Here is a 25,186-nt window from a genome sequence, read left to right as displayed (position 1 = left end):
GGTGGAGAGGGTGTAGGTGGGGAGGTAGGGAGGGGATAGGTTATCCCCTCCCTACCTCCCCACCTACACCCTCTCCACCTATCTTCTTTACTCTCCATCTTCGGTCCGCCTCCCCCTCTCTCCCTATTTATTCCAGTTCCCTCCCCCCATCCCCCTCTCTGATGAAGGGTCTAGGCCTGAAACGTCAGCTTTTGTGCTCCTGAGATGCTGCTTGGCCTGCTGTGTTCATCCAGCCTCATTTTATTATCTTGGAATTTCCAGCATCTGCAGTTCCCATTATCTCAAGTTGGAGGTCATCTCTTTCAGGACAGAAATGAAGTAAAGCTGTCTCAGGATTGTACAACTACAGAATGCTGTGTGTCTCGTTCATATATTGGAGGCAGGATTATATATCTAATGAGGTGGACAGATTCTTGTTAGATGGGAATGTGGAATTATTGATAAATAGATCAACTATGATCTTACTGAATGGCAAAGCAGGTTGAAGGGGTCGAATGGCCTAAGTCAACTCATCTTATATGTTCCTACATTGTGTACTCCTTAAAAAGCCAACTACATCATGCTTTAAGCAATTCCAGTTACTCAATCTCAACAGAAACAAAAAGTTTCCTTGATCCTTTAATGTTAAGAGCCTCTGCTGTTTACTAATTCTTTTTGGGAAAGAGTTCCATTGCTTGATGGTGGAGCTGTTCTACATTCAACATTTTCATTACTAGCACAATATACATCTTGGTCCAATCTTAATTAGATATCAGACAGCTATCTTGCAGTAATGCTGATTCCAAGCTTTTAAAAGCTCTTTTCTTGCCGAGCAGTTTGGCAGTCAATACAAGCTGATATTTCCAGATCACTGCACAAGTGCCAATTAACTACATTAATAAATTGAATAGAACCAAACATTTGACAAGGTTTTTGCAAAATAACAGAAAGAAGCAAAAACTTATATTTGGGTCACACTTGGCAGTATTCCATCAAGCTTTCCTTTCAAAGGAAGGCAGAAACTATCACATCGTGAATGGGTTGTTATACCTTTCATGCCCAGCACTATGCACATCATCTGTGATCTTCTGCAACATTTAACAAAACTGAGCAAGTCAGTCAATACCTTCCCCTCAGTGTCCTGAAGATAAAGACTGTAAACAAGCTATTCGAAGAATGTTTAGTAATTGCAAAAATCTTACTCACCTCAAGATAAATATAAATATGTAGCTTGTGCACTGTAAGTGAAGAGCAATGAAAACTTCCTCAGCTTAGCCCAAGTGTGTGGCAATGAGTGTATTGGTATTCAGTGCTGAGATGACTGTTTCATTAGTTTCCCCTACCCAAGAGCTCCCAAGGTCAAGTCAAACAATTAAAAACTGAGAGACTTCATATGGGCTTCTGCCCCTCCTTTAGAATGAGTCACCCATGTAACTTGCCAGTGTCTGGCTCAGAGCTGAATTAATGCGCTTTTGGATGGAAGCCATCCTGTGAACAAATACTGCATCGAATAAACATTAAACCATGCAACTTCTAGAAGAAATTTTCTTACAAGAGAACACAGGCAGAAATCTGGAAGCAAGTGATGCTTGTGCCTGCAATTAGTGAATAGCAGCATATAAAAAAGTGTGAAGCCAAGGAAGAAACAACTTCTCAAAAAAAACAAATCATGGCAGAAAAAGCAAGACAATATGCTCTGTGGCAAATTTAGATCCAAATGTAGAACTGATTAAAGAGGTAGGTACAACGCAAGTGTCAACCAGTTCTCTAGTATGTTTCAGTGGTATTCAGCAAAAAAGAGTTTAGAAATGCAGAAGAGACAAAAAGACTGCAGATGCTGAAATCCAAAAGTAGACAAACAGTAGGCAAGTATACAGCAAACCAGGCAGTTTTTGGAGGAAAGGAGTAATCAACATTTCAGGTATAATCCTTCTTCACAATGACACCCCCCCCCCCCCCACCCAGCCCCGACATGTCTGTCCTCAGCCGCCTCTAGTGTTTGTAGCAACGCATATTTGAAGACCATCAGCTTATCTTCTGCCCGGGCAACCTACAGCCAGGAAGACTCAACTTCAAGTGCTCCGATCACGATAACCTTCCCACTCATTCTCAGTCTCGCCTTCCACCTTCTGACCCTCCCTTCCAGTCACCAACCAACCAGGTCATATTTATTACCAGTGTCCATCTATCATTTTGCCTGCACCCACTTCGTTCCCTATCTGCAGCTCCCACAACCTCCATATCCAGTCATAAAGCAAATTTATACCTAAAACATTGACTGCTCCTTGCCTTCATGCTGCCTTGTTCCAGCCTCCTGTATGTCTACTTTAATTTGACCCAATTTCTGCATTTAAAGATTTATTCCATTGCCGTTTGAACCTCAGTCATTACGTTACAACAAATTCAAGAGACACCAAGTCAATTAACACAGATGAATTCTGAAGTGGCCAAATGATCAGTAGTTTTAAAGTTTCAACATGCATTATACTTACCAAAGTAGGATCCAGATAGCTGTGTGTTGTTGACCAGGACTGCGGAGTAAGAAGGCTATAAAGTGGAAATTGCTGTTGGGGACTGTATATTGGAGGCACATAAAACGATGTGTACCTCTGCTGAGTGTATAGGTTCATGTCAAGAGGTCTGTAACCATTCTTTGGTAGAAACGTGTTGATAGCCATTGGCTTTGCTTTAATCCTTGCCTGCAACAAGAGAAACAAAACTTTTGACACTTACCCAGCTGAACAGAATAAATAAAGAATGAATCAGCTTCAAGTATTCCTAAACTCTTACCTTTATAGGCTTACCCTGGAAGGTTTTAACTTCTTCTCGAAGATACCTGTAAGCCTGACCAAATAAGCATTGTTAGATGGTAAACTGGCCACTGACATCCTAACACAATCTGGCACAGTGTTATTCAGGATAAGTTACACAAGTGAACATAGATTTACAGTTAAAATGCCAGCTCAACTGATTGTAGAAATGCTGCTCTATTAAAATTCAAGTTCAAATGTCAGTAGCTTGCCAATTACATCTGAATAAAATTATTCCTGGGGCACTATTAGAAAGGGCAACATTAAATGCTCATCCCAGAGAAGGCAATAACCTGATACAGTTCATCTTGTGTCCCTACAGCTACTCAAGAGGCATTTCCCCAGCTGACCAATTACAGTAAAGCAAGCATGATTTAAGTCAGGATGGTGCTTGACTTGGATGGAAACTTACAGGGGGTGCATCCCAGGAGTCTGCTACTCAGCATTCTACATGGAAGAGGCCACAGGTTTCAAAAGTACTTAAATCAGATCAGAAACTGCTCTAATGCAGCTCCCACATGGAGAATTTTATTCCTCTTCATTAATTAACTGCAGAGGCCACCTACCTTTCAAATATATTCAATTTTGTTTTGACTGTACATTCCAAGACAAAGTTTGCCATCAACTACACTTAAAATCTAGTCAAAGGCTTAAAACAGAACTGTAAGGGATAAACAGACTCAGAGCTGGAGTTCATTCATAAACAATCTCAGCTAATCCTGCTTACTGTTATTCTTCAAAAATCAAGAGGTCAGAGGCTAGGAAACGTACAACAACCCTCCGAAAGACCACTAGGCACAAGTCATGAGTGCGATGGAATACTTCCCACTTGCCAAGTAGAGTTCAACTCCAACAACATGCAAGAAGTTTGACACCACAACTATTCACTCCATCCACCCTCGATTCTCAGACATCAACTCGATGCCCACACATCTAAATTTTGAACATGAAACTTCAGAAAATTAGACTAATGAGAAAAAGACAATGTTATTTTAAATAACAGATCAACTCATTTACAGGCCAACTCAAAACCAACACTGCTCGGAGCAATGCAAACGGCTATCTGATTATTGAACATTTTAAGCGAACTAAGGGCTTTGGCCATTCTCTCACCATTTTGTTTTTGCATGCAATGAGTGCTGAGCCCATGAAATTGGGAATGTGTCACAAGATACTCAAAGCTAACACTGACCATTGCCTGCTCAAACAATTTCACAGCATAACATGCCCTTCAACTGTGTTAGCTGGAAGAGCACACTCTACTGCACTTAGAGTATTATCTTAGATTTTCACAGACACCATTGTCCAGTTTTTCGATTTAGCAACTGTTGTGCTATTAAGTTAAAATCGAATTTTACATTAAAATCACCTAATTGGATTCTATGCTTGGTCGGTAGAAACACAGGTAGTCTTTATCTGGCACTTTTGACCTACCTTCCACAAGTGAAAGTTGGACAGACGTGAAGCAAAAATCAATTTCAAAACAGTACTGTGGAAATCTACATTAAAGTAATTAAAACTATATACCAAAGCCTTGCTAATAATTTGTTTTTACCTGCTGTGCATCAGCCTCTGATTCAAAGGTGATGAACCAGTTGTCATTGTAGGCAAATTCACAACTCATGAACTTCGGGAAATTTTCTCCTTTGAAAAGTGCTTCTACCTCCTGGAAAAGTATTAGTTGGCACATATTTAATGAAGATAGAAACAAGGTCTTCCATGGTCATAAATTTAACCAGTGCGTGAGAAAACAACTTTCAGAAGTAGAAAAACATTAACCTAAGTAACAAGTCACCAGGCCTCAATCTTGGCTCCCAGACATTAAACTGGGTGGGGTGGGTGGGATGGGGAAGATAGCTACTACAGAGCTACAAACTAACCTAATGACTGACACCATTTTAACTAGAAATGGCTCTACCTGAAAGAAATGATTCACCACCCTGATGAAACCGTTACAGGGGATTCTGCTATAACATGACTGTTGCGCCGCAACAAGAACAGCAACAACAACGCATTATAGAAAACCATGCTTACACAAAGTTACAGGGCGAATGGGAAAAGCAGGGTTGGAGCAGACCACTTAAGGACAGTTTGATTAAAATGGTTTAATTTATATCAAAAATAAATTTAACTGCTTCTCAAAAAATGTCAACATGACTTGATGGTTTTTTTTTGGGGGGGGGAAGAGGAAGGAGGGGAGTGTGATTTGGAGGTTGCTTTGTTAATGCAGGGGCTGAGGGCAGTCATCATCACAAGCTTCAGGTGCAGTTGTGGTGAAAGGTGGTTAATCCATAAGTGGATGGCTGTGGTTCATGGTCTGACTGTTTCCTGGGAGTTGGCTTTAAAATAAAGCCTAAAAAGTTTTTGCTGCTTTGCCCTTTTTCAGCTTTCATGAAGCAGCTGTTCATAGGGTGCCTAAAAATCTTATCCCACAAACTATTACCCTGCTACATTCTACATTGTAATTGCTGTTCTGCACGAACTGCAGCTGCTTTTCAATTTCCCACAGGACAGAAAACAAAACAGAAGTCGAAAGGTCTTGTGGTGCCACATCCTGGACTTGATCTTCATCTCCAACTTCCACCTCACAAATTTGTTACAGATCAGATGCAGAAGTCTTCATAATGGGACTGGAGCAGCTCTTCATCCTCTCTCCACTTCAAATTCAACTTGTGTTGAAAGATAAGCACAACGTTCTTGATTCTTGACCTCCTGTGACAGTTCGAAGTCTTCAAAATCTCAAACACAACAGAAGCTTCCACGAAGCTGCATGCAAGCAGCCCTTAATGTCATCACCCCAGGGCTATATGACAGCATCAACTGCATTCTTGATGTTATGGGTCTTCCAAAATTGATGAACACCATCCTTATCCTCCTTGGTGGCTGTAATCAGCCTCTTAAATGTGCACCTTAAAAAGGACAAGCTTTAAAAGCTATTACACCCTGGTCCATGGGTGGAAGGTGTGTGTGCATGCGGCCAGGGTGATGGTGGCGGAGGAGGAATGGCTTGGTTCGTTATCCAGAATGAGGAGAACCTTGAAATCCAGATTTTGTCCTCCCTGCACAGTTCTTCCAAAACATCAACATTTAAAAGGTCACTGATGGAATGTTTATAGCCAACACAATTGGCCTTCCCCATGTCAGTCAATCACATTATAGCCCATTTGCATTGATAGAACACTACTTATAGCAGAATATTCCATATTCTCCATTCTCTACACGACAGAATTCCCCAACATGATCTTGATCAAATAGGCCAACAGGCCAAGTGGCAGATGGAGTTTAATTTAAACATGAGGTGCTACATTTTGGAAAATTAAAAATAAGGTCAGGACTTCTACACTTAATGATCAGATCCTGGCAAGTGCTCCTGAGAGCAAAACCTGGGAGTGCAGGTTCATACTTCCTTCAAAGTAGAGTTGCAGGCAGACAGCAAAGGCAGCATTTGGTATGCTTGCCCTTAATGATCAGTGCATTGACCATAGGAGTTGGGTGGTCATGTTGAAGCTCTACATGAGATTACAGGTGGATGAGGGTAAACGGATTTCAGCAAGGCATTCGATAGGGTTCCCCACAGTAGGCTATTGTACAAAATATGGAGGAATGGAATTGTGGGAGATATAGCAGTATGGATCAGAAATTGGCTTGCTGAAAGAAGACAGAGGGTGGTAGTTGATGGGAAGTGTTCATCCTGGAGTCCAGTTACTAGTGGTGTACCGCAAGGGTCGGTGTTGGGTCCACTGCTGTGTGTCATTTTTATAAGTGACCTGGATGAGGGTGTAGAAGGATGCGTAAATTTGCAGACGACACTAAGACCGGTGGAGTTGTGGATAGTGACGAAGGATGCTGTAGGTTGCAGAGAGGTAAAGATAAGCTATTGAGCTGGGCTGAGGGGTGGCAAATGGAGTTTAATGCAGACAAGTGTGAGGTGATGCACTTTGGTAGGAGTAACCGGAAGGCAACGTACAGGGCTAATGGTAAGATTCTTGGTAGTGTAGATGAGCAGAGAGATCTCGGTGTCCATGTACACAGATCCTTGAAAGTTGCCACCCAGGTTGACAGGGCTGTCAAGAAGGCATACAGTGTTTTAGCTTTTATTAATAGAGGGATCGAGTTCCGGAACCAAGAGGTTATGCTACAGCTGTACAAAACTCTGGTGCGGCCGCACTTGGAGTATTGCGTACAGTTCTGGTCACCGCATTATAAGAAGGATGTGGAAGCTTTGGAAAGGGTGCAGAGGAGATTTACTAGGATGTTGCCTGGTATGGCAGGAAGGTCTAACGAGGAAAGGCTGAGGGACTTGAGGCTGTTTTCGTTAGAGAGAAGGTTGAGAAGTGACCAAAATAATCAGAGGGTTAGATAGGGTGGATAGGGAGAGCCTTTTTCCTAGGATCGTGACAGCAAGCACGAGGGGGCATAGCTTTAAATTGAGGGGCGAAAGATATACGGCAGATGTCAGAGGTAGTTTCTTTACTCAGTAGTAAGGGAATGGGAACGCTTTGCCTGCAACTGTAGTAGATTCACCAACTTTAGGTACATTTAAGTTGTCATTGGATAAGCATATGGACGTACGTGGAATAGTGTAGGTTAGAGGGGCTTCAGATCGGTATGACAGGTTGGCACAACATAGAGGGCTGAAGGGCCTGTACTGTGCTGTAATGTTCTATGTTCTGTTATGGTCTAGTTAGGCCCCTCTTGGAACACTGCAACTCTGGCCTCCTTGCTTTACAAGGCATGTTGTGAAACTTGAAAGAGTTCAGAAAAGATTTACAAGGATGTCGTCAGGGTTGGAGGCTTTGAGCTTATAGGGAGAGGATTAATAAATTGGGGCTAATTTCCCTTGAGCAGAGGCTGAGAGGTGACTTTACAGAGAGATTTACAAAGCTATGGAGGGGCACGGATAGGGTAAATGGACAAGGTCTTTTCCCCCAGAGTGGAGTCATCTAAAACTACAGGGTATAGGTTTAAGGCTAAAAAGGAAAGATTTAAAAGCAGCCTAAGTGGCAACTTTTTCCACATGGAGGGTGGTGCAAATATGGCATGAGCTGCCAGGAGAAGTGGAAGAATTTGGTACAATTACAACTTTTAAGGCAGCATCCGGATGGGTTTATGAATAGGAAAAGTTTGAGATAGGGCCAAATGCTGGAAAATTTAGATGATGTTTATGAAATCTGTTTGGTATGGATGGGTTGGACCAAAACGTTTTGTTTCTGTGCTGTGTATCTGGCTCTAAAATATAATGTTTCAAAAAACTGAGTTGCCTATTAAATTTGTACTTCAACAATTACACATTTAACAGATGATACTGAATTCCTATTATGAACCTGGTAGGAGGTCAGCAAGTGTGGGGTTTAGGCACCATAAGTATCTCCATTTAATTTCCTTTAGACTGGGCATGGGGCTCAAGCTATTAACCACCTTGTGACGATTTGCTGGATCCACTCATTGTAGCAGACAGCAGTCCAATAATAGTGGGACTGCCATTGATTGTTTGACTATTATTTATTTCTAACACTTAAATTAAACTGGAAAATGAGTTTTTATTTATTTCATACCTCAATGGGCGTCGACTCTGGTACTTCACGTAGAATTACGATACAGCGGTTTTGATTTGGCCTGACTTTCTCTCCCTTCTCATCCACTTGGACCAAAGGCAATGCTAAACAAATCACAGGATACTTTCAGCAATAATTCTTTTCAAAATATTGCTGGTGTATTAAAATTCAAACTTACATCTCAGAACGTCAATAATCAAGTCCACATCTGTGCTCAGCTTCTTCACATGGTCAAGGTTTGCTACAGTCAGTATTGGCACATACTGGTCACTATCCATTTGAGAGACCAGGTACATATCAGTTGCCAGATTTTCTCTGCAAAAGTTACAATTTAATGTAAGCCACCAGAATACCAACTGGTTCAACTCCAAGTTTATGTACAAGAACACAAATTAAGAAACATGCTAAGATATTACATGCTTAAATATTAGCAGTGATTTAACCAAGTGGAGGCCCTGTACTTTCAAATTTCTCAGGAACCTTCCCATTTTCAACTTCAATGACAAACTACAAGAACCAGGTGCTTTCCAGTTGTAGACTTCATGTATGTTTAGAAGGAACTTGATTTCTTCTGTAAAAAGCCACCTGCAGACATCCAGAGGTTCCAGCTTCACCATATCACTGGCAAAAATTAGCTGGTTCCACATTAGCCATAACATTGGGTCTCAAACACAAGTGAAACCACTTAATCATGCCATAGTCACTCGTAATTTAGTAGAGGCATGGCTACCCTACACTTAGAGTAGAAAGCAACTTTCTGTGTAAAGGCAAGCATCTTGACAGTCATTATTCAGGTATCTGCAGGATCAAAGATAATGGGAACTGCAGATGCTGGAGAATCCGAGATAACAAAGTGTGGAGCTGGATGAACACAGCAGGCCAAGCAGCATCTCAGGAGCACAAGGGCCTAGACCCTTCATCAGAAAAAGGGGGATGGGGAGAGGATTCTGAAATAAACAGGGAGGGAAGGGGAGGTGGACCAAAAATAGATAGAGGAGGGGATAGGTCAGTCCAGGGAGGATGAGGTTAGTAGGTAGGAAATGGAGGTGCGGCTTGAGGTGGGAGGAGGGGATAGGTGAGAGGAAGAACAGGTCAGGGAGGCAGGGACGAGCTGGGCTGGTTTCAGGATGCAGTTGGGGGGGGGGGGGGGGGGGGTGGGTGGGGGGGAAGAAGAGAGGAGAGATTGAAGCTGGTGAAATCCACATTGATACCATTGGGTTGCAGGGTTCCCAAGCAGAATATATATGTTTGCTGTTCCTGCAACCTACGGGTGGCATCATTACGACACTGCACGAGGCCCAGGATGGACATGTTGTCTAAGGAATGGGCGAGGGAGTTGAAATGGTACGTGACTGGGAGGTGCAGTTTACTGCGAACAGAGGGTGGGTGTTCTGCAGAGCCTCCACTTGGTTTCCCCAATGTAGAGAAAGCCACACCGGGTACAGCGGGTGATGTATACCACGTCAGTTGATGTGCAGGTGACATCTGCTTGATGTAGAATGTCATCTGGGGCCTTGGACGGGGGTGAGAGAGGTGGTGTGGGGGGCTGGTGTAGCAGTTCCTGCAGTTGCAGGGGAAGTGCTGGGTGCAGTGGGGTTGGAGGGGAGTGTGGAGTGGACAAGGGATTGGTCTCTCCGTAAGGTAGACAAGGGTCGGGGTTGGAAAAATATATGGGGGGGGGGGGGGGGTGCACGCTCTTCCCAGATGTGTCCTCGTTCTGCAGTGTACAGGAGTGGAATGCCTCAAAATTGTGGGAGCTCATGCGGCAGAGGTGGTTGTTCTTTGTAGGTTACGTGGAACAGTCCCTCTTCCGCACCTACACTGGCCCCAAACCCCACCTCTACCTCCATTACATTGATGACTGTAATCAGCGCCACCTCATGCTCCCAAGAGGAGCTCGAACAGTTCATCCACTTCAACACCTTCCACCCCAACCTCAAGTTCACTTGGACCATCTCCAACACATCCCTCACCTTCCTGGACCTCTGTCTTCATCTCAGAGAAAGAGCTAGAAACTGATGTCCATTTCAAGCCCACCAACTCCCACAGCTACCTGGAATACACCTCCTCCCTAAACCTTATTCACCTAAGCCACAGTCCTGAATATCATGACAATAGATGCTTTGAAAAAAGCCACCCCCAAGTTCCTTTCTTGCAATTTAAGATTTTTCATTCAAACTTTGCATATAGCTTCTGTACAGTATTTTTGAGATACTGAAAGTCATGTTTTGGGATGTCCAGGAAAAACATGCAACAGTAGATTGCATTTAAATGCAATTATAATGAAAGCTAAATATTCACAAAATACAATTAAAAGGTCTCACCGAGACAAACAGAACTCCAGTGTCTTTTTCAGCAGCTCTCTAAGGTCTTCTTGACCAACTGTCTCCTGTTCCAATAGAGTCTGATCACCACCTACAAGCCAAAATTTCAAACAAGTCAGTCTATCTAGGTTAGTATCTTGCAGTCTTTGATTAAGGTGCCACTTAATGCAAATTATCCAGGTTCTACTGTTTCGTTTTCATTAGTGACAAGCAGGTAACCCCCAAATTAAAAACTTATACCCTGAGAGCAATTCCAATGCAGCAATTACTAACTAACACCTTCCAAATAAGGCTCTAAGTCAGATTATGTCAGCTATTTGCCATCAACAGGGTAGCACACTGCCATCTTTACCTGTTACAATCTTTGAGATTAGGTAAAACTGCAGTGTTATGAAGTAGTTTGAGGATTTTGATTTGGCAGGTTGAAAAGTAGCAATTTAGTTATTAGTCAGGATAAACAGGAGGTTTGGAGACAAATTGCAGATAGGATTCCACGTATCAGTTGTCACTGCCCTCTGAGGTGACAATACAGATTTTAGACAGAGCTGTTACAAGAAGCTCAAGCAGGTTGTCACAGCACATCTTATTGGTGGCAAACTGCTGCCACTGCACAACATCATGCAGAAAGTGACCGAGGAGGGTGCAGGGAGAAATTCTGGATCTGTTTTGATCTTTTCAGGTGCTACAAAATGTTGGCCAAACACAGCATTACTCGCTTCTTTTAAGGGAGGTGGATAACTTCAGTTTAAAAAGTATGATTGGACTTAATTTGAAAGTTGAGGAAGTTAACTAAAACTGGCATACCATCCCCTGCAAAAATGGCAAGTTATACCAGGGACAAAGCTGCAGTACAAAAATCCGTAACTCTGCACATTGACTGTCAGCCTCCACAAATTAGGTCAGTTTGTTATCGTCCTGTGATGACATCGGCCTTCAAGCTCTCCCAACCATACAAAAAGGGAGCAGAGAAAGGACAGAGTTCAAACTAGATTTTTGTTGAATACCCAAAGCAATGGATGACTTCATCACTAACTTGTTAGGAGAGTACAAACTCCATAGAATGGAGCGTAAAGAAGCCAGACTATTTGAATGCTGATGTTTAAATTTCCACGCACATGGAAAAATTAATACCAGAAGCAGTGAAATGTTAATCCACAGCCTGTGTTACAAGGTAGCACAGATGAGGTCAGTAAGTGAAACTTTTGTATAGAAAAGACTTATTTTGGATTAAAATCTAAATCTTACCAATACTCAAAAGATTACCCCAATGTTTAAAATGATGATCAGAACAGTATGACATTAAGTTACTTGGTTAGTTTTAGGCAAAGCAATTAAGAGTTATGGGAAAGTTGCACAAAGACAAATTCAATGACGACAGTTTAAATGCACTAACACATTCACGTTAAATGAATAACCACACCATTCACAGCAACTAGTAGTCTTGACGAGAGGTTAATTTCAACTGACCAAGAAATTCAAGCCCAAAGTCATTAAAATAAACATATGAAGTGTTACTCAGGAGATCATGTTGCTAATGCTTTCCAACTTGAACATAAATTCAGATGCTAATCAATCTCAAATCCACCGTCCATTAGAAGTGGCAAAAACTGCAATTGAAAAGAGAGATGCCAAGGCAATTCCAACTGCAGCTACCAATGAGACAGTCAAAGGACATAGAAAAACAGCTGTTTTTCTAAAACAGAAACAGAGCAGTAGAATCCATTTGCTTTTTTACCTCCCTGCCTCGTTCCATGTATGGTCTCATATTCTGAGTAGAAGGAGTCAGAGCACTGGAGTGTTACAGTATCCAAGTCAGATTGTTCAGAAGGAACTGTCAAAGAGGGCTCCTGTGATGAACTTTGAAATGACTTTTCACCATCATCACCATTGGTCTCAAATCCTGTCAAACAAAGCAGTACATTTCTAATTATTGTATGTCCATTAAGTCAAAATTTCAAAGCAAAGCATTCTTTCACATAATGCATGCCACACACTGCTCAAAAGTTCTCAACTCACCTTTATTGGCAAATTTTAGATCTGTCTCTGGATTTCTGACTTCTGCTTTAGTGCAGGTGTAAGCTTTATCAAAAGCTCTGAGGGCCCTGACAGGATCAAAGACAGTAGTCTTTCCTATAGTACACTTACCACATGATCTGTTTTATTTATTCCAGCCAATTTGGTTTTTGTATGAGACACTTGGATCATAGTGAGCCGAGTTTGAGAGAAACATTAACAAAACTGCATCTTTCTGGATGAAATTTTGTATTGGAAAATTGAAATGTTTACTGCTGTAACTAACTGAAAACAGCAGAAAAATCATTCTGCTTAGGTCAACTCCATGATTAAAAGCAATGTTAGTTAAGTATTACTGACCAAAAGACATGGAGCAGTAGTAGGCCTTGCAGTCCATCGAATCTGCTCCAAAACGAGAGATCAAGGTTGTTCTGATAATCAACTCCACTTTCCTGCCCATAATCCTTAATTTCAATACTGATTGAAAGTCCCTTAACTCGAATATACTTAAGAGTCTCAACAGCCATGTTTAGTTAAGAATTCCACCGACTGACAGCCCTCAAGAAATGCCTTGCATCCTAACTGGACAACTGAAATTTTGCTCTCTGGCCCCAGACTGTCCCACAAGGACAAATAACCTCAGTATTTGCTGCATAGCCTCAGGACAATCTTATTTCAATAAGAGTCTCCTCTCATTCTCCCGAATTCGAATGACTGCAAGTCAAAACCTATAAAAATGTGTTAGAAATTTCTTCAGACATAGTAGGAACTGCCGATGGTGTTATCTCAGATTCTCCAGTGTGTGAAGCTAGATGAATGCAGCAGGCCAAGCAGCAGAGGAGCAGGAAAGCTGACATTTCAGGCCTAGACCCTTCGGGGGGAGAGGGGGGTCTAAAATAAAAAAGGGAGACAGGGGAGGCAGATAGAAGATGGATTAAGATTATAGGTGGAGAGGAGACAGATAGGTCAAAGAGGCAGGGTTAGAGCTAGTGAAGGTGGATGTAGATGGGGAGTTAGGGAGGGGATAGGTCAGTCTAGGAGGACAGACCAGGTCAAGGGGGCAGGATGAGGTGAGTGGGGAGGAGATGGTGTGGGAGGCGGGGACTAGCGGGGCATGCGCGCACAAGTCTTCTTAGGGCCTGAGATGGGGATGGTACAGGGGCAGGTGTAGCACTTGTTTCAGTTGCAGGGAATTTTAGAAATACAACTAACAATTTCTTCATTGGCCTAGTGAGCTTTTCTGGACTCCCTCCAATGTGTCAGTCAAGCTTTCCTCTAAAAAGGGACCCAAAAATGCTCAGTATTTCAGCTGTGGTCTGACTAGCACCTTGTACAGCTTCATTTTCCACACAGTTTTAGCAATATCTCCTTCCCCATTTCATATTCCACCCCCTTTGGGATAAAGGGCCACCATTCAATTCTGCCTTCTGTTAGCGCCACTAAAATTACAGGCCAAGTTTTTAAAAAGGATTCTTGCACTAGGATCCCAAACCTTGTGCTGCAGCTTTCTACAGTCTATACCCATTAGTTCTTGAAGGAAAGATGAGGTGCGGAACGAAGTAGTGGCTGGTCACCAGATATTTTGTTAAATAGGTCACTGGAATCTTCCCCAGGTGCATTTTGCTCACAGTACACAGCAAATGAGGCTTCCAGATGCTATATCAACAAGACAAATCTGGTTTCACTGCCTTGGAGGCAATTCTTGTACAGTCTGTACCTCAGTAGGCTCCTTGTTACAGAAAGCAAAAACCATCTCCATTGAACAAAATAATGCTCAAAACAGAACACCATGAGCTCAACTGGCTGAAAACTGATTTTCCATATGTTTTCTTTGAACAATTGGGGGGTAAAGAGAGAAATCCAAGCCACTTCATTGCACTTTAAATCCTCAATGTTAAATACGAGCCCCTAAAAACTGCCCTTGAACCTTCCTTCATTCTTTTGGGCTCTAAATATTCCTGCGTTGAAGGGGAACAAAGTTTCTACCACTGATCCCTACGGTGAAGGCTGCCCTAGATGGGATGATTAAAGTGGAATCAAAACTGTTCTCTCAAGAATTAAGAAATAGCATTAAATTTGATTCAAAACAAAGTTGAGGGGCTTGATGGCTTCCCTAGATAGATGATTTATAGCTTGGAGCACAGGATACAACTTGTCTCAGGATACAATGAGGAGTTAATGTTAGAATTCCCTACTAAGACTGTTATGAATGCATTTGATTGAGCTTCCAAGACAGATTCCAGCACTTGGGCATCGGGCAGAAAGGTCTACAGTGTTGAGTAATGATTAGCTTGGCTGTATCAAATAATACATGCCAGGGATTATACAATCTACTTCCACACTTAAATCCTACTTCAAAAGTTCTGGTTTCTCTATACTTGACACTACACCCAATAGTCATTTTAGTTTCCACCATCACATCACTAGAAGTATCCTGACTAAATCTTACATTTCATGAATCAACATTCATAAAAGCATTAGGTGGAAATTCCAACACACGATTAAAAAACTGACAAGACACAGCAAGCATAAAACATGTGCCAAAGGCGGTTTAAAAAAGGCAAGCCTTTGAAGTATTGGGCAGGGAGTACAGAAGAGTTTAGATAGGCAAGTCAAAAAAAGTATAAAGACCTACACTCAGGCAAGTGATCCCAAAAACACTGATGCCCCGACTGGCATTACGTGGCAGCCCAAAGTTCCTACTCAAATATCGAGTCCATGACAAAACAGATATTAGATGCAACTAATTCTGAAAAGCCACCTGGCCACAGTTGTGTATTACACTCCAAGAATTGTCAAAATGAGAGAAGCCACCTGACAAGTACCATACCTTCTGGGCAAGTATCAGGAGCCTCCAATTGTTCTTCCCAAGTTTCACAGGCATTGCTTGCAGCAGCATCCAGATTTAGCACATGATTTGCCCAAACTTTGGCATTAGGATTCAGTTCCGAAACCTTGGCTGACTCCTACCAAAACATGAAGTTACAATTGAAATGCATATTGGAAAATATAAAAAAGGGCAGTTAAAGCTTGTTCCAGAAACAAGTAACAGTACATCCAAAACTCTGGAGCAAGTTTTTCAATGATAAGTTGGTGTAAAACAGTTTTGAACTACTCACTGCAGTGCTCATGATAAAAATTTAAACTAACCTAGTTTACCAAAATATACAAGACTGCTGGTAGACACCACAAGAGTGCATTCCAAACCAATTGAGAAACTTGCCCAAAAATTTTGATCTCATTTTGCAGAAGTACAGTATGAAAGATGAAGCTCTCCCTAGTAGGTGCAAGATACCAATGCCCCAACTGCTCCATGCTCATTTTTTGCAGTTAAGCTAGCAACATTCCACTGTTCTTTACTAATATTAATCCCTGCCTCAAATTTTCATCTGTTCTTTCAGAACATTAACTAGTCTCCACTTGAACCACTCCTGCACAGAAGGATTCTTGTTCCAATAAAATTAAAACCTCTCCTCACTGATGCTCATCTACAGTCTTTCCTTCAACCAATTTCAACATGCTCATGGTTTTCTAATTCAGCAGCTGCTCTAATACCCATGTCTGTCTTTGGCCAAAACATGGTTACGCAAGATGAAGAAATTAAAATAGAGCCTGAAATAAAGCCTAGACAAAAAAGGTAAAAATACAAATATAAATCGGGAAACTGCACTGAGGAGTGCAACATGCTCCATTAGGTGTAGGGTGGCTAGCAGGATGACGTTATAATTCTTCACATCAAATGTCAATGTCAAGGGAAAAAGGGTCCAGGTGGGAGACTGCTCAAGGGGAGCAATCAGCTAGGACGATTTAAAAAACACCCTTGCTAAGTTTTCATGTAATGCATTTAACATTTTGATGTTCAAGCCACATGTTTGTCTTTGTCCAGCACAAATTATACAAGAGCATCACTTGTAAACACACCTTAAAAGGCTGGAGGGGTATGGCCAGGTTAATTCAAGACAGGGCGGTGGTTGCAGAATTTCTGATTTCATAAAAAGCCATCTGTTTGTACGCAGCAGAGTAATTGGCTTAGAACAAAGCTTTAACAAGATGTAGAAGTAAAAATTCCTTTTATTTTCAATGTGGATTGGTTGGGGAAGGCAGCAATAATATCTAACAGTCAACTTATATTTAGCATTTGCTTTAAGATAAAACATGTAATATTTTGAAATGCTGAAGTTGCAAGTTACCATTACTTCTCCCAGCAGAGGGCAGCAAAGCACAGTCTCTCAAGTTCCCATAAACATTGAAATATTTCAACTCCGTGCTCACTTCTGCCCAAGAGATTCATTACAAATTTTACTCATCTCTTAACATATGCTACACAAGTATATCGAAGCTTGGGTAAGCTTCTCTTACCCAATTTGGAATGTAAACTTTAAAAAAAAAGTTAGGTTTTGCAGGCAAGTAACATCAAAAAGACATTTAACTAAACAAGAAATTTAACCTTTCCATTATCACGGCAATTCAGAATTCCTAAAATAAAAAGGATCACAAAAGTAGGTGCACTGTTAGGGTGTGTGTGCGCGCGCCAGTGAATTACAAATGAAAGTTAAACTTCAAAAGAAGTTGACTTGACTACACCAGTGTCTTGACCAAAACTGAATAGAGAATGGTTGAGTGTGATAATGGGAACTGCAGATGCTGGAGAGCTCTCTGAAGGAGGGTCTAGGCCCAAAACGTCAGCTTTTGTGCTCCTGAGATGCTGCTGGGCCTGCTGTGTTCATCCAGCCTCACATTTTATCAGAGAATGGTTGTAACCCAGTGTGTAATATTGAAGCAGGTGCAGTTTTTTTTCTTCTCAGCTTCAAATCTTCAATAATATTCAGTTCCTCCAATGCAAATAGTCTCATTTTCACATTCCATATGTCAACTTTTTGATCACACTTAACCATTACTCCATAAACTTCTCTCCCCTCATGCATTATCACCTATTGCTTTCTATCACAGAAAATTGCGATGTAGTGAAAACAGCATTGACCCCCATGCCACTCCACTTGTTACATATTATCCTGAAAACAACCATTTATTCAAATGGTCAGTTATTGCTCAGCCAATGCTTTATCCACAGTAATATTCGACCTCCAAGACTCCAGGTTCTTAAATAACCCCACAAGCACTACTTTGCAATAAGGTCTTCTGGAAGTCCCAATATATTGTATCCACTACTTCACTTTTCTCAACCATTAAATTAATAAATTGAATCAAACATTCTCTTCTGGAAGCCATGCTGACTCTGCTTGACTATATTTTAGGTTTCCAGATGCTCTGCTTAAATCAGTACAGAGCTGAGGAAGGGCTACTGGACCTGAAATATTAACTGACTTTCTTCTTCACAGATGCTGCCAGATCAGAGTGCCAAAAAAATGTGCTTTTGCCTCCTTCAGTATCCTGCCTACCTAAAACTCCACTTCAAAAGATGTATGAACTTGCTGAACAGAAACCCTGAGTGCAATACTTGGGACATTACCATTAAATGTTTAAGTACCACCCTGATTTGCCTTTCCAAGATGCAGCACCTCACATTTATCTAAATTAAACTCCATCTACCACTCCTTCACTCACTGGCTCATCTGATCAAGACTATTGTTGAGGTAAACTTCACTGTCCACTACACTAACTTTGGTGTCATCTGTAAGCTTACTAACCATAACTATCCTAACAGACAACTCATTTATCTAAATGACAAAAAGCAGTAGACCCAACACCAACTGTTGCAGCACATCACTGGTAACAGGTCTCCAGTCTGAAAAGCAACCCTCCACCACTTGAAGTTCTGTTTCTAAAGGTTAGTTCTCCTTGTGTCCCTCATGACCTAACCTTGCCAATCACTCCAATGAAGAACCTGGTCAAACACCTTACTGTCCAAAACAGATCACATCCACCACTCTGACCTCTATTCTAACTTGCGTTTTTCTAAGTTAGAGAGGCATGAACTCCCCAAAACAAAGACATGCTGACTATCTGTAATCAGTCATGGCCTTTCCAAATAAACAAAGTTCTGTCCCTTAAGATTCCCTCCAACATGTCCACCACTGATGTCAGGTTCACTGGTCTGTAGTCCCTTGGGCTTTACCATCTTTCTGAAGTGGCACCACATTAGCCCACCTATCGCTATTGATGATTATCTGAGGGCCCAGCAATCACTTCCCTAGCTTCCCACAGATTAATAGGGTACACCTGATCAGGTCCTGGGGATTTATCCAGCATCACCTGCTATAATTTGGACCTTTTCATGTCGCTATTTATTTCCCCATGTTCTCTCTTCCATACCTTCTCCAACCCCCCCCACCCCCAAGTAAACAATGTTGCAAGATACTCCATTAGTATCTCTCCCCATCTTGTGCGCTTCCACATATGGGCAACCTTGCTGATCTTTACAGGGACCATTTTGTCTCTCTAGTTAAACTTTTATCCTTAGTTAAGGAGAATCCAAAAGGTCTACAAAAACCTATTTGCCAAAGCTATTTCGTGTCCTTTTTTGCCCTTCCAACTTCCCTCTTAAGTATACTTGTACTGACTTTGCCTTCTTGGGATTCACCCAATGTCTGCCATCTGATATTGTTTTGACTGAAACCTCAATTTCTCTAGTCATCCAGCATTCCCCCATATTTAACAACCTTGCCCTTCACCCTAGCAGAAGGCACTGTCCCAGGTCAGGGTACCTCATTTTTGAAGGCTTTTTATTTTCCAGCTGTCTGTTCAGCAGCAAACATCCGCTCCCTATCAACTTTTGGAAGTTCTTTCCCAGTACCTTCAAAATTGGCTTGAGTTTTACCCCTTTTGCAAAAAAAAAAGTATTGCCCCCCTTGCACAAAAATTTCTAGTCCACCAAATCGTTGTAGCCCAGAGGACCATGTGGCACATTGCCTCTATCCTGGCTCACTCGATAAGCTATTACTGCCATCCTACATCTGTCAATGGTTACAAACAGCTGTATGTAACCTTTGTATGCACGACATGCTGTATTAAATTTAGGGTAACTGATCTAACGGATTACTTCGAAGCAAATTTGCAATTTAAATTAGAATACATTATGCACAAGAAATAAATATAGCTTTGAAAAAGTGCACTGATCACATCAAGTACAGAACAACAGACAATAAGATATATGTTAATACTTGTATAACAACCATTATTTTCAGCAAAGAGAGGCTGACCCAAGAGACACATGCAGGGCAAGAATTAGAGTAGTGTGGAGCTCCAACAATATAAACATTCGCAAAACAAGATCAAAAGTTAGTTTGGTCAGCAGAAAACCCTCTGGCATGTATTCAAAGTTTCTAAAATAACATGGTAGGAACGAAGGATAGTAAAACACTAGTCAAAAACAATTGAAACATTACATAGCATAAATACTCAATTACATCAAAATGGTACACAAGACAGCAACTTTTGGTATACTTCCATGATGTGCTGAATGCCTTTATTTGTGCCACCAGTCCATTGTTCTTGGGGGAAATCTGACCAATATTCTTGACCTTCACTAACCCAAGTTAAATCTCAGCAATTCACTGCTTCGTTAGCCATAATACACACCTGTGTTGAAATCTAAACTGCCCAAGTCTGAGAAAACAAAGCACCATGACAAAGTCGTAACTCAAGCTTGGACTTTACACCAAAATTACAGTAATTAGACTTATTCAAAAAGTTTGGTTACACTTCAAACCAGGGCAGGAATATAGAAGTGGCATGAGGAAAAAGAACTGAGGATGAATATTAAGTTGAGAATAGCTAAATTATTAACACCTAAACAAAACACCAGTTGATTAGAACGTATGCCTTCATCCCATTTTTTCCCCCAAAAATGTACAGAATTAGATCCACAAGCAACGACTTGCACATGCTTCACATTCAGTAAAATTCCAACATTTGAAAGTTCTCCCAAAGAAAATATTTCTGCAGAGTGCCTAATGTTAAGAATTAAGTTGAATTTGCTGCTCCAGTGAAAGTTTAAAAATGTTCCACAGTTTTTGCATTTAAAGATGCAGTTACAAAAATATTTTTACTGCTTCAGAACTAGGAAAGTTAAATGAACAGTTCAGTTTGCAGCATGGTGTATGAAACAATTCATTCAAGTAGGTACAAATTTGCAAGCGCATGAAAGAAATTTAGGAGACAAATAACTAAGATTCTTACCCATTTGTGACTCCAAATTATGAAAGCCACATACCTAGCCAAACAAAAATTACCAAAGCTGCTGGAAAAGCCCAGCAGGCCTGGCAGCATCTGCCACGAAAAAAAAATCAGTTAATGCTTCAGGTCTGGTGACCCTTCCTCACAATTGTTTGGACCTGAAACCGATTTTTTCCTTCAGATGCTGCCAGACCTGCTGGGGCTTTTCCAGCAACTGTTTTTGTTCTTGATTTACAGCATACATAGCTCTTTACTGTTATATACAAAAATTACCATTTAATTTGGGTTAAGAAAGCACTTTTTTCCCCTGGGCAAGAGTTTGAGAGAGAACACCTTTAAAAGAGGGATGTGCAAGGAGAGAGTTTGTCTAAAGTTGCAAACAAGTGAAACAAATAGGCTTATACAGAAAAAAAAAGTGTGCCGGATCTCATTGTCCCCACCCCAAAAAGTGGCACTGGTATATCTGTTATGGATTCTGGAGACCCCAGCTATGGTTTATGGTATTTACGTAACAAATTCTATTCTTGTCCAAGTGTGACAGCAGTTCATTGTTATTGAAATAACCTGTGGTGGGCTGCTTTTATCTTGAGTAGCAACAAGAGGCAAATGGTGACTTTTGATAGTGTCATTAACTTGGTGAATCTAGCAATAGAAGTGAACAAATTTCCATACCACTGCCCAAATGAGGCATGAAATTAAGTAGAGAGCCAGGGGAATAAACATCCCACTTGGTTCACAATTCTCTGTTAACCAAGTGTGGGGGTGGATGAACACAGGCCAAGCTGCCTTCCTTCCACCTCAAACCGCACCTCCATTTCCTCCCTGCTAACCTCATCCCACCCCCTTGACCTGTCCACCCTCCCTACCTATCTTCTCTATCCATCTTCAGTCCACCTCACCCCTTCTCCCTATTTCAGAATCCTCTCCCCATTCCCCCCCTTTTCTGATGAAGGGTCTAGGCCCAAAATGTCAGCTTTTGTGCTCCTGAGATGCTGCTTGGCCTGCTGTGTTCATCCAGCTCCACACTTTGTCATCTTAGATTCTCCAGCATCTGCAGTTCCCATTATCTCTGGTTCACAAATCCCCTGTTGCAAATAAAATCTGCTGTCTTTACATAGCTTGGCTCAACATGACTTCACCCTACAGCAGAGATAGCCCCAGGAGGATGAGAGTTTGCTCTTCAGACGTTGTCACCATTCTAGGTAACAGTGAGCCTCTGGTGAAGCGCTGGTGTTATGTCCCACTTTCTATTTGTCTGTTTAGGTTTCCTTGGGTTGGTGATGTCACGGGACAACACATCCATCCGAGGACAAGCCAAACAGAGACACGCATGAGAATTCCTAGAAGGATGGCATTCCAACCAGAACTCCAATAAACACATTGATTTGGAGCCAATGTGTTTATTGGAGTTCTGGTTGGAATGCCATCCTTCTAGGAATTCTCATGCGTGTCTCTGTTTGGCTTGTCCTCGGATGGATGTGTTGTCCCGTGACATCACCAACCCAAGGAAACCTAAACAGACAAATAGAAAGTGGGACATAACACCAGCGCTTCACCAGAGGCTCACTGTTACCTAGAATGGTGACAACGTCCGAAAACCAACCTTCCAGCTCAGCGAGCAAACACACATCCAGAACCTCAACCTGAGCTACAAATCTTCACAAAACTCGTTAGCCCAAGAAGGTTGGAACAAATTGAGAACCCAAAAAAGGAAAACAAAAAAAAGATAGAGAAGCTAAGTTACAAGGGCCAGCTAGCAAGGAATATAAAATTGACAGTAAGAGCTTCCACAAATATCTATGTTGGGTGAAGTCAATGAACATAAGGCCCTTAGAAAATGGATGGAGGAAGCAGTTATGAGTAAGGAGGAGACAAACAGGAGGCTGGAAGAACACAGCAAACTGGGCAGCATCTGGAGGAAAGGAGCAGTCAGTATTTCAGGTATAACCTATCTTCAGGGCAGAAAGCATCCCAAAAACACCGACTGCTCTTTTCCTCCAGATGATGCCTGGCTTGCTGAGCTCTTCCAGCCTATTTGTCTACCTTGGATTCCAGCATCTGCAGGTTTTCATCTCTGCCCAGGAGCAAAGTAGAAGAAGGCGTTAAACAAAAATCGCAACAGCTTGAATCCTAGCATCATTTAAAAAAGATGGAGCTGTGGAAATTATGGATACTTTTTTGGAAAAATATATTTCTTCAGAATCCAAGAATTGTATCAGAATGTCAGAAGACTGCTAACATTACTGCACGGTGAAAAATAAGTGCGTGAAAAAGCAGGTTACTAAAGCTGACTAGCTTAACACCTATTGTAAAAACAAATAGGTATTGGAGTTAAGGAATAATGGCAAAACATGTGGGGGTAAAAATAAATCAAGTAGGGAGTCGGGATGGTTTCAGAAAAGGTGTCCCTAATTTGGGTTTTTTGAGGAAGTCTCAAACAAAATGGACAGAGAGGAACCAGAATGTGTTGTATTTGGACTTCAAGGTGGCATTTACTAAGATATCTCAAAAGAAAAGGCAAATCTAAACAAGGTAATAGCCTACAGTGTTGGAGGTAATATGGGCACGGAACGAGTGAGGACAACGGCTCTTTTGCATGTTGGCAACCCATGATCAGCAGGGTTTCCCCCAGGACCAATGCTGGGATTGCAACTGTTTCCAATACATTGATGTGGAGGACAGAAGCAAAATGTTATTGTAGCCAGATTTGTGGCTGACAAATAGTTGGAAAGACTGGTTGCTGAAGGGATATTGTTTACAGAGCTAATAGGTTAAGTGGTCAATAATTTGGCAAATATACAGTTTATTGTAGGAGAATGTAAAGTTGGCCATTTTGGAAAGGAGATTCAAGAGACTAGAATATTTAACTTAAGTGCATAAAAAGCTGCAACACAAAGGGATCTGGGGTACTGGTGCAAAAAAGCAAGCTACAAACAGATACAATTAAGGCGGCTAATACAATGTTGGTCCTTTTCATAAGATGAGTGTGGTCTAAAACTAGAGAAGTCCTATTGCAAAAATGTACAAAGCGTGGGGGAGTCCAAATCTAGAGTACCAAGAGTGGTTTTAGTCCCCCTTTAAGGGGGTCTAGTGGAGGCCAGACAAAAGTTCACTAAGATGATCACTGGTATAGAGGGATTGTCTTTTAGGCCATGGCTAAACAGTTTGGGATTCTACTCACGAGTTTGGAATGACAGGTGGTCTCATTGAAACAGTATTCTTAAGGGACTGACAGGGTAAATGATAAACAGGATGCTTCCCATCCAGCGAGTCTAGATAGGCAGCGCAGCTTGAGAATTAACAGGTTGCACATTTGGGACAGATTAGGAGGGGGTTGGACAGTAAAATTCTTTACTATATAGGGTAAATAGCATACATTCAAAAAAGGTGAAGATAGATGTGATCATTCAGGGAAAATCAAGGGTTATAGGGTAAAGACAAATATACAGGATCAGATCATCCATTATCTCAATGATGGGCTGGTTGGCTTACTTCTGGCATCTTATGGTTCTATAAATTGGCCTAGGAGATTGGTTTTTTGAACCTCTTGTAAGATTAAAAATTTTTAAAAAGGTGGGGGGGGGGGGAAAAGGAGAGAAAGAGGAGACCATCTGGCATGGGACAAGTTGCTAGTAACAGCCACCTCAACCCTTTTGACCCCACAAAAGGGTTGAGGATGACTACCTGGGGGAAGAGGAAGGAGAAAGAAAGCTGCTTTTGACCAGTCAAGCAACAACTGGACAATCCCACACGAACACATACTTGCACCTCCTCTACCAAACTATGACCATTCTGGTCAATACAGACCAGAGAGAGCAGTATAGTGCTTGAGAAGATCCAAAGAGATTTCATGGCATCAGGTCAAAACAGGCATGAAAGTTTTCATATCACTGCCTAGGACATCCAGCAACAAATTAAAATTGTCAATCGAAAATTGGGGAGAAACACTGATTGGAGTCATACCTGACAAGATGGTTGACCTCTAACAACTACAAAACATCTCAACTCCAGGTCATCTCTGCAGCAGTTCAGTGTCACAGACCCCACCCTTCATTAGCTGCTTCAATCACCTTCCTTCCATCAAGCTCAAAATTGCAGCATTCATTACTGCATTAATGTTCAGCATCATTTGTGAATCCACTCAAAGTAGACTAAGTCCAAATGCTGCAAGAACTGGGAAATATCCAGGCATGGCCTAAAATAAATGGTGACATTCATGTTACCCAAGCACAGTGGAAAACCAGCTCAGGAGACCCATCCACCACTACTGTGTTCAATAACACAATGTCTTCAGGTGATGAGTGACCTAAATGGAACTGTGCGCACCCTATAGTTTAGCTACAAGAAGTCAGAAGGCAAGGAATACTTT

The 25,186-nt window shown here is 41.6% G+C and overlaps 1 protein-coding gene across 4 annotated transcripts in view; it reads right to left on the bottom strand.

The window, feature by feature from the left end:
• larp4b (La ribonucleoprotein 4B) overlaps positions 1–25,186 on the bottom strand; it is a 123,338-nt gene that overhangs the window by 54,123 nt on the left and 44,029 nt on the right. For all 4 annotated transcript variants that reach the window (XM_048559039.2, XM_048559027.2, XM_048559017.2 and 1 more), the window contains 8 exons: positions 15,512–15,647; positions 12,404–12,568; positions 10,669–10,759; positions 8,523–8,659; positions 8,345–8,448; positions 4,345–4,455; positions 2,770–2,823; positions 2,472–2,678 (listed from right to left, as the gene is read on the bottom strand). In XM_048559039.2, coding sequence (XP_048414996.1) covers positions 2,472–2,678; positions 2,770–2,823; positions 4,345–4,455; positions 8,345–8,448; positions 8,523–8,659; positions 10,669–10,759; positions 12,404–12,568; positions 15,512–15,647 — 1,005 coding nt within the window. The remainder of the gene's footprint in view (positions 1–2,471; positions 2,679–2,769; positions 2,824–4,344; positions 4,456–8,344; positions 8,449–8,522; positions 8,660–10,668; positions 10,760–12,403; positions 12,569–15,511; positions 15,648–25,186) is intronic.

Source organism: Stegostoma tigrinum, chromosome 2 (assembly GCF_030684315.1).
Source record: "Stegostoma tigrinum isolate sSteTig4 chromosome 2, sSteTig4.hap1, whole genome shotgun sequence".
NCBI lineage: Eukaryota > Metazoa > Chordata > Chondrichthyes > Orectolobiformes > Stegostomatidae > Stegostoma > Stegostoma tigrinum.
Note: the sequence above shows the minus strand (reverse complement) of the source record. Positions and strands in the feature narration are given on the sequence as shown.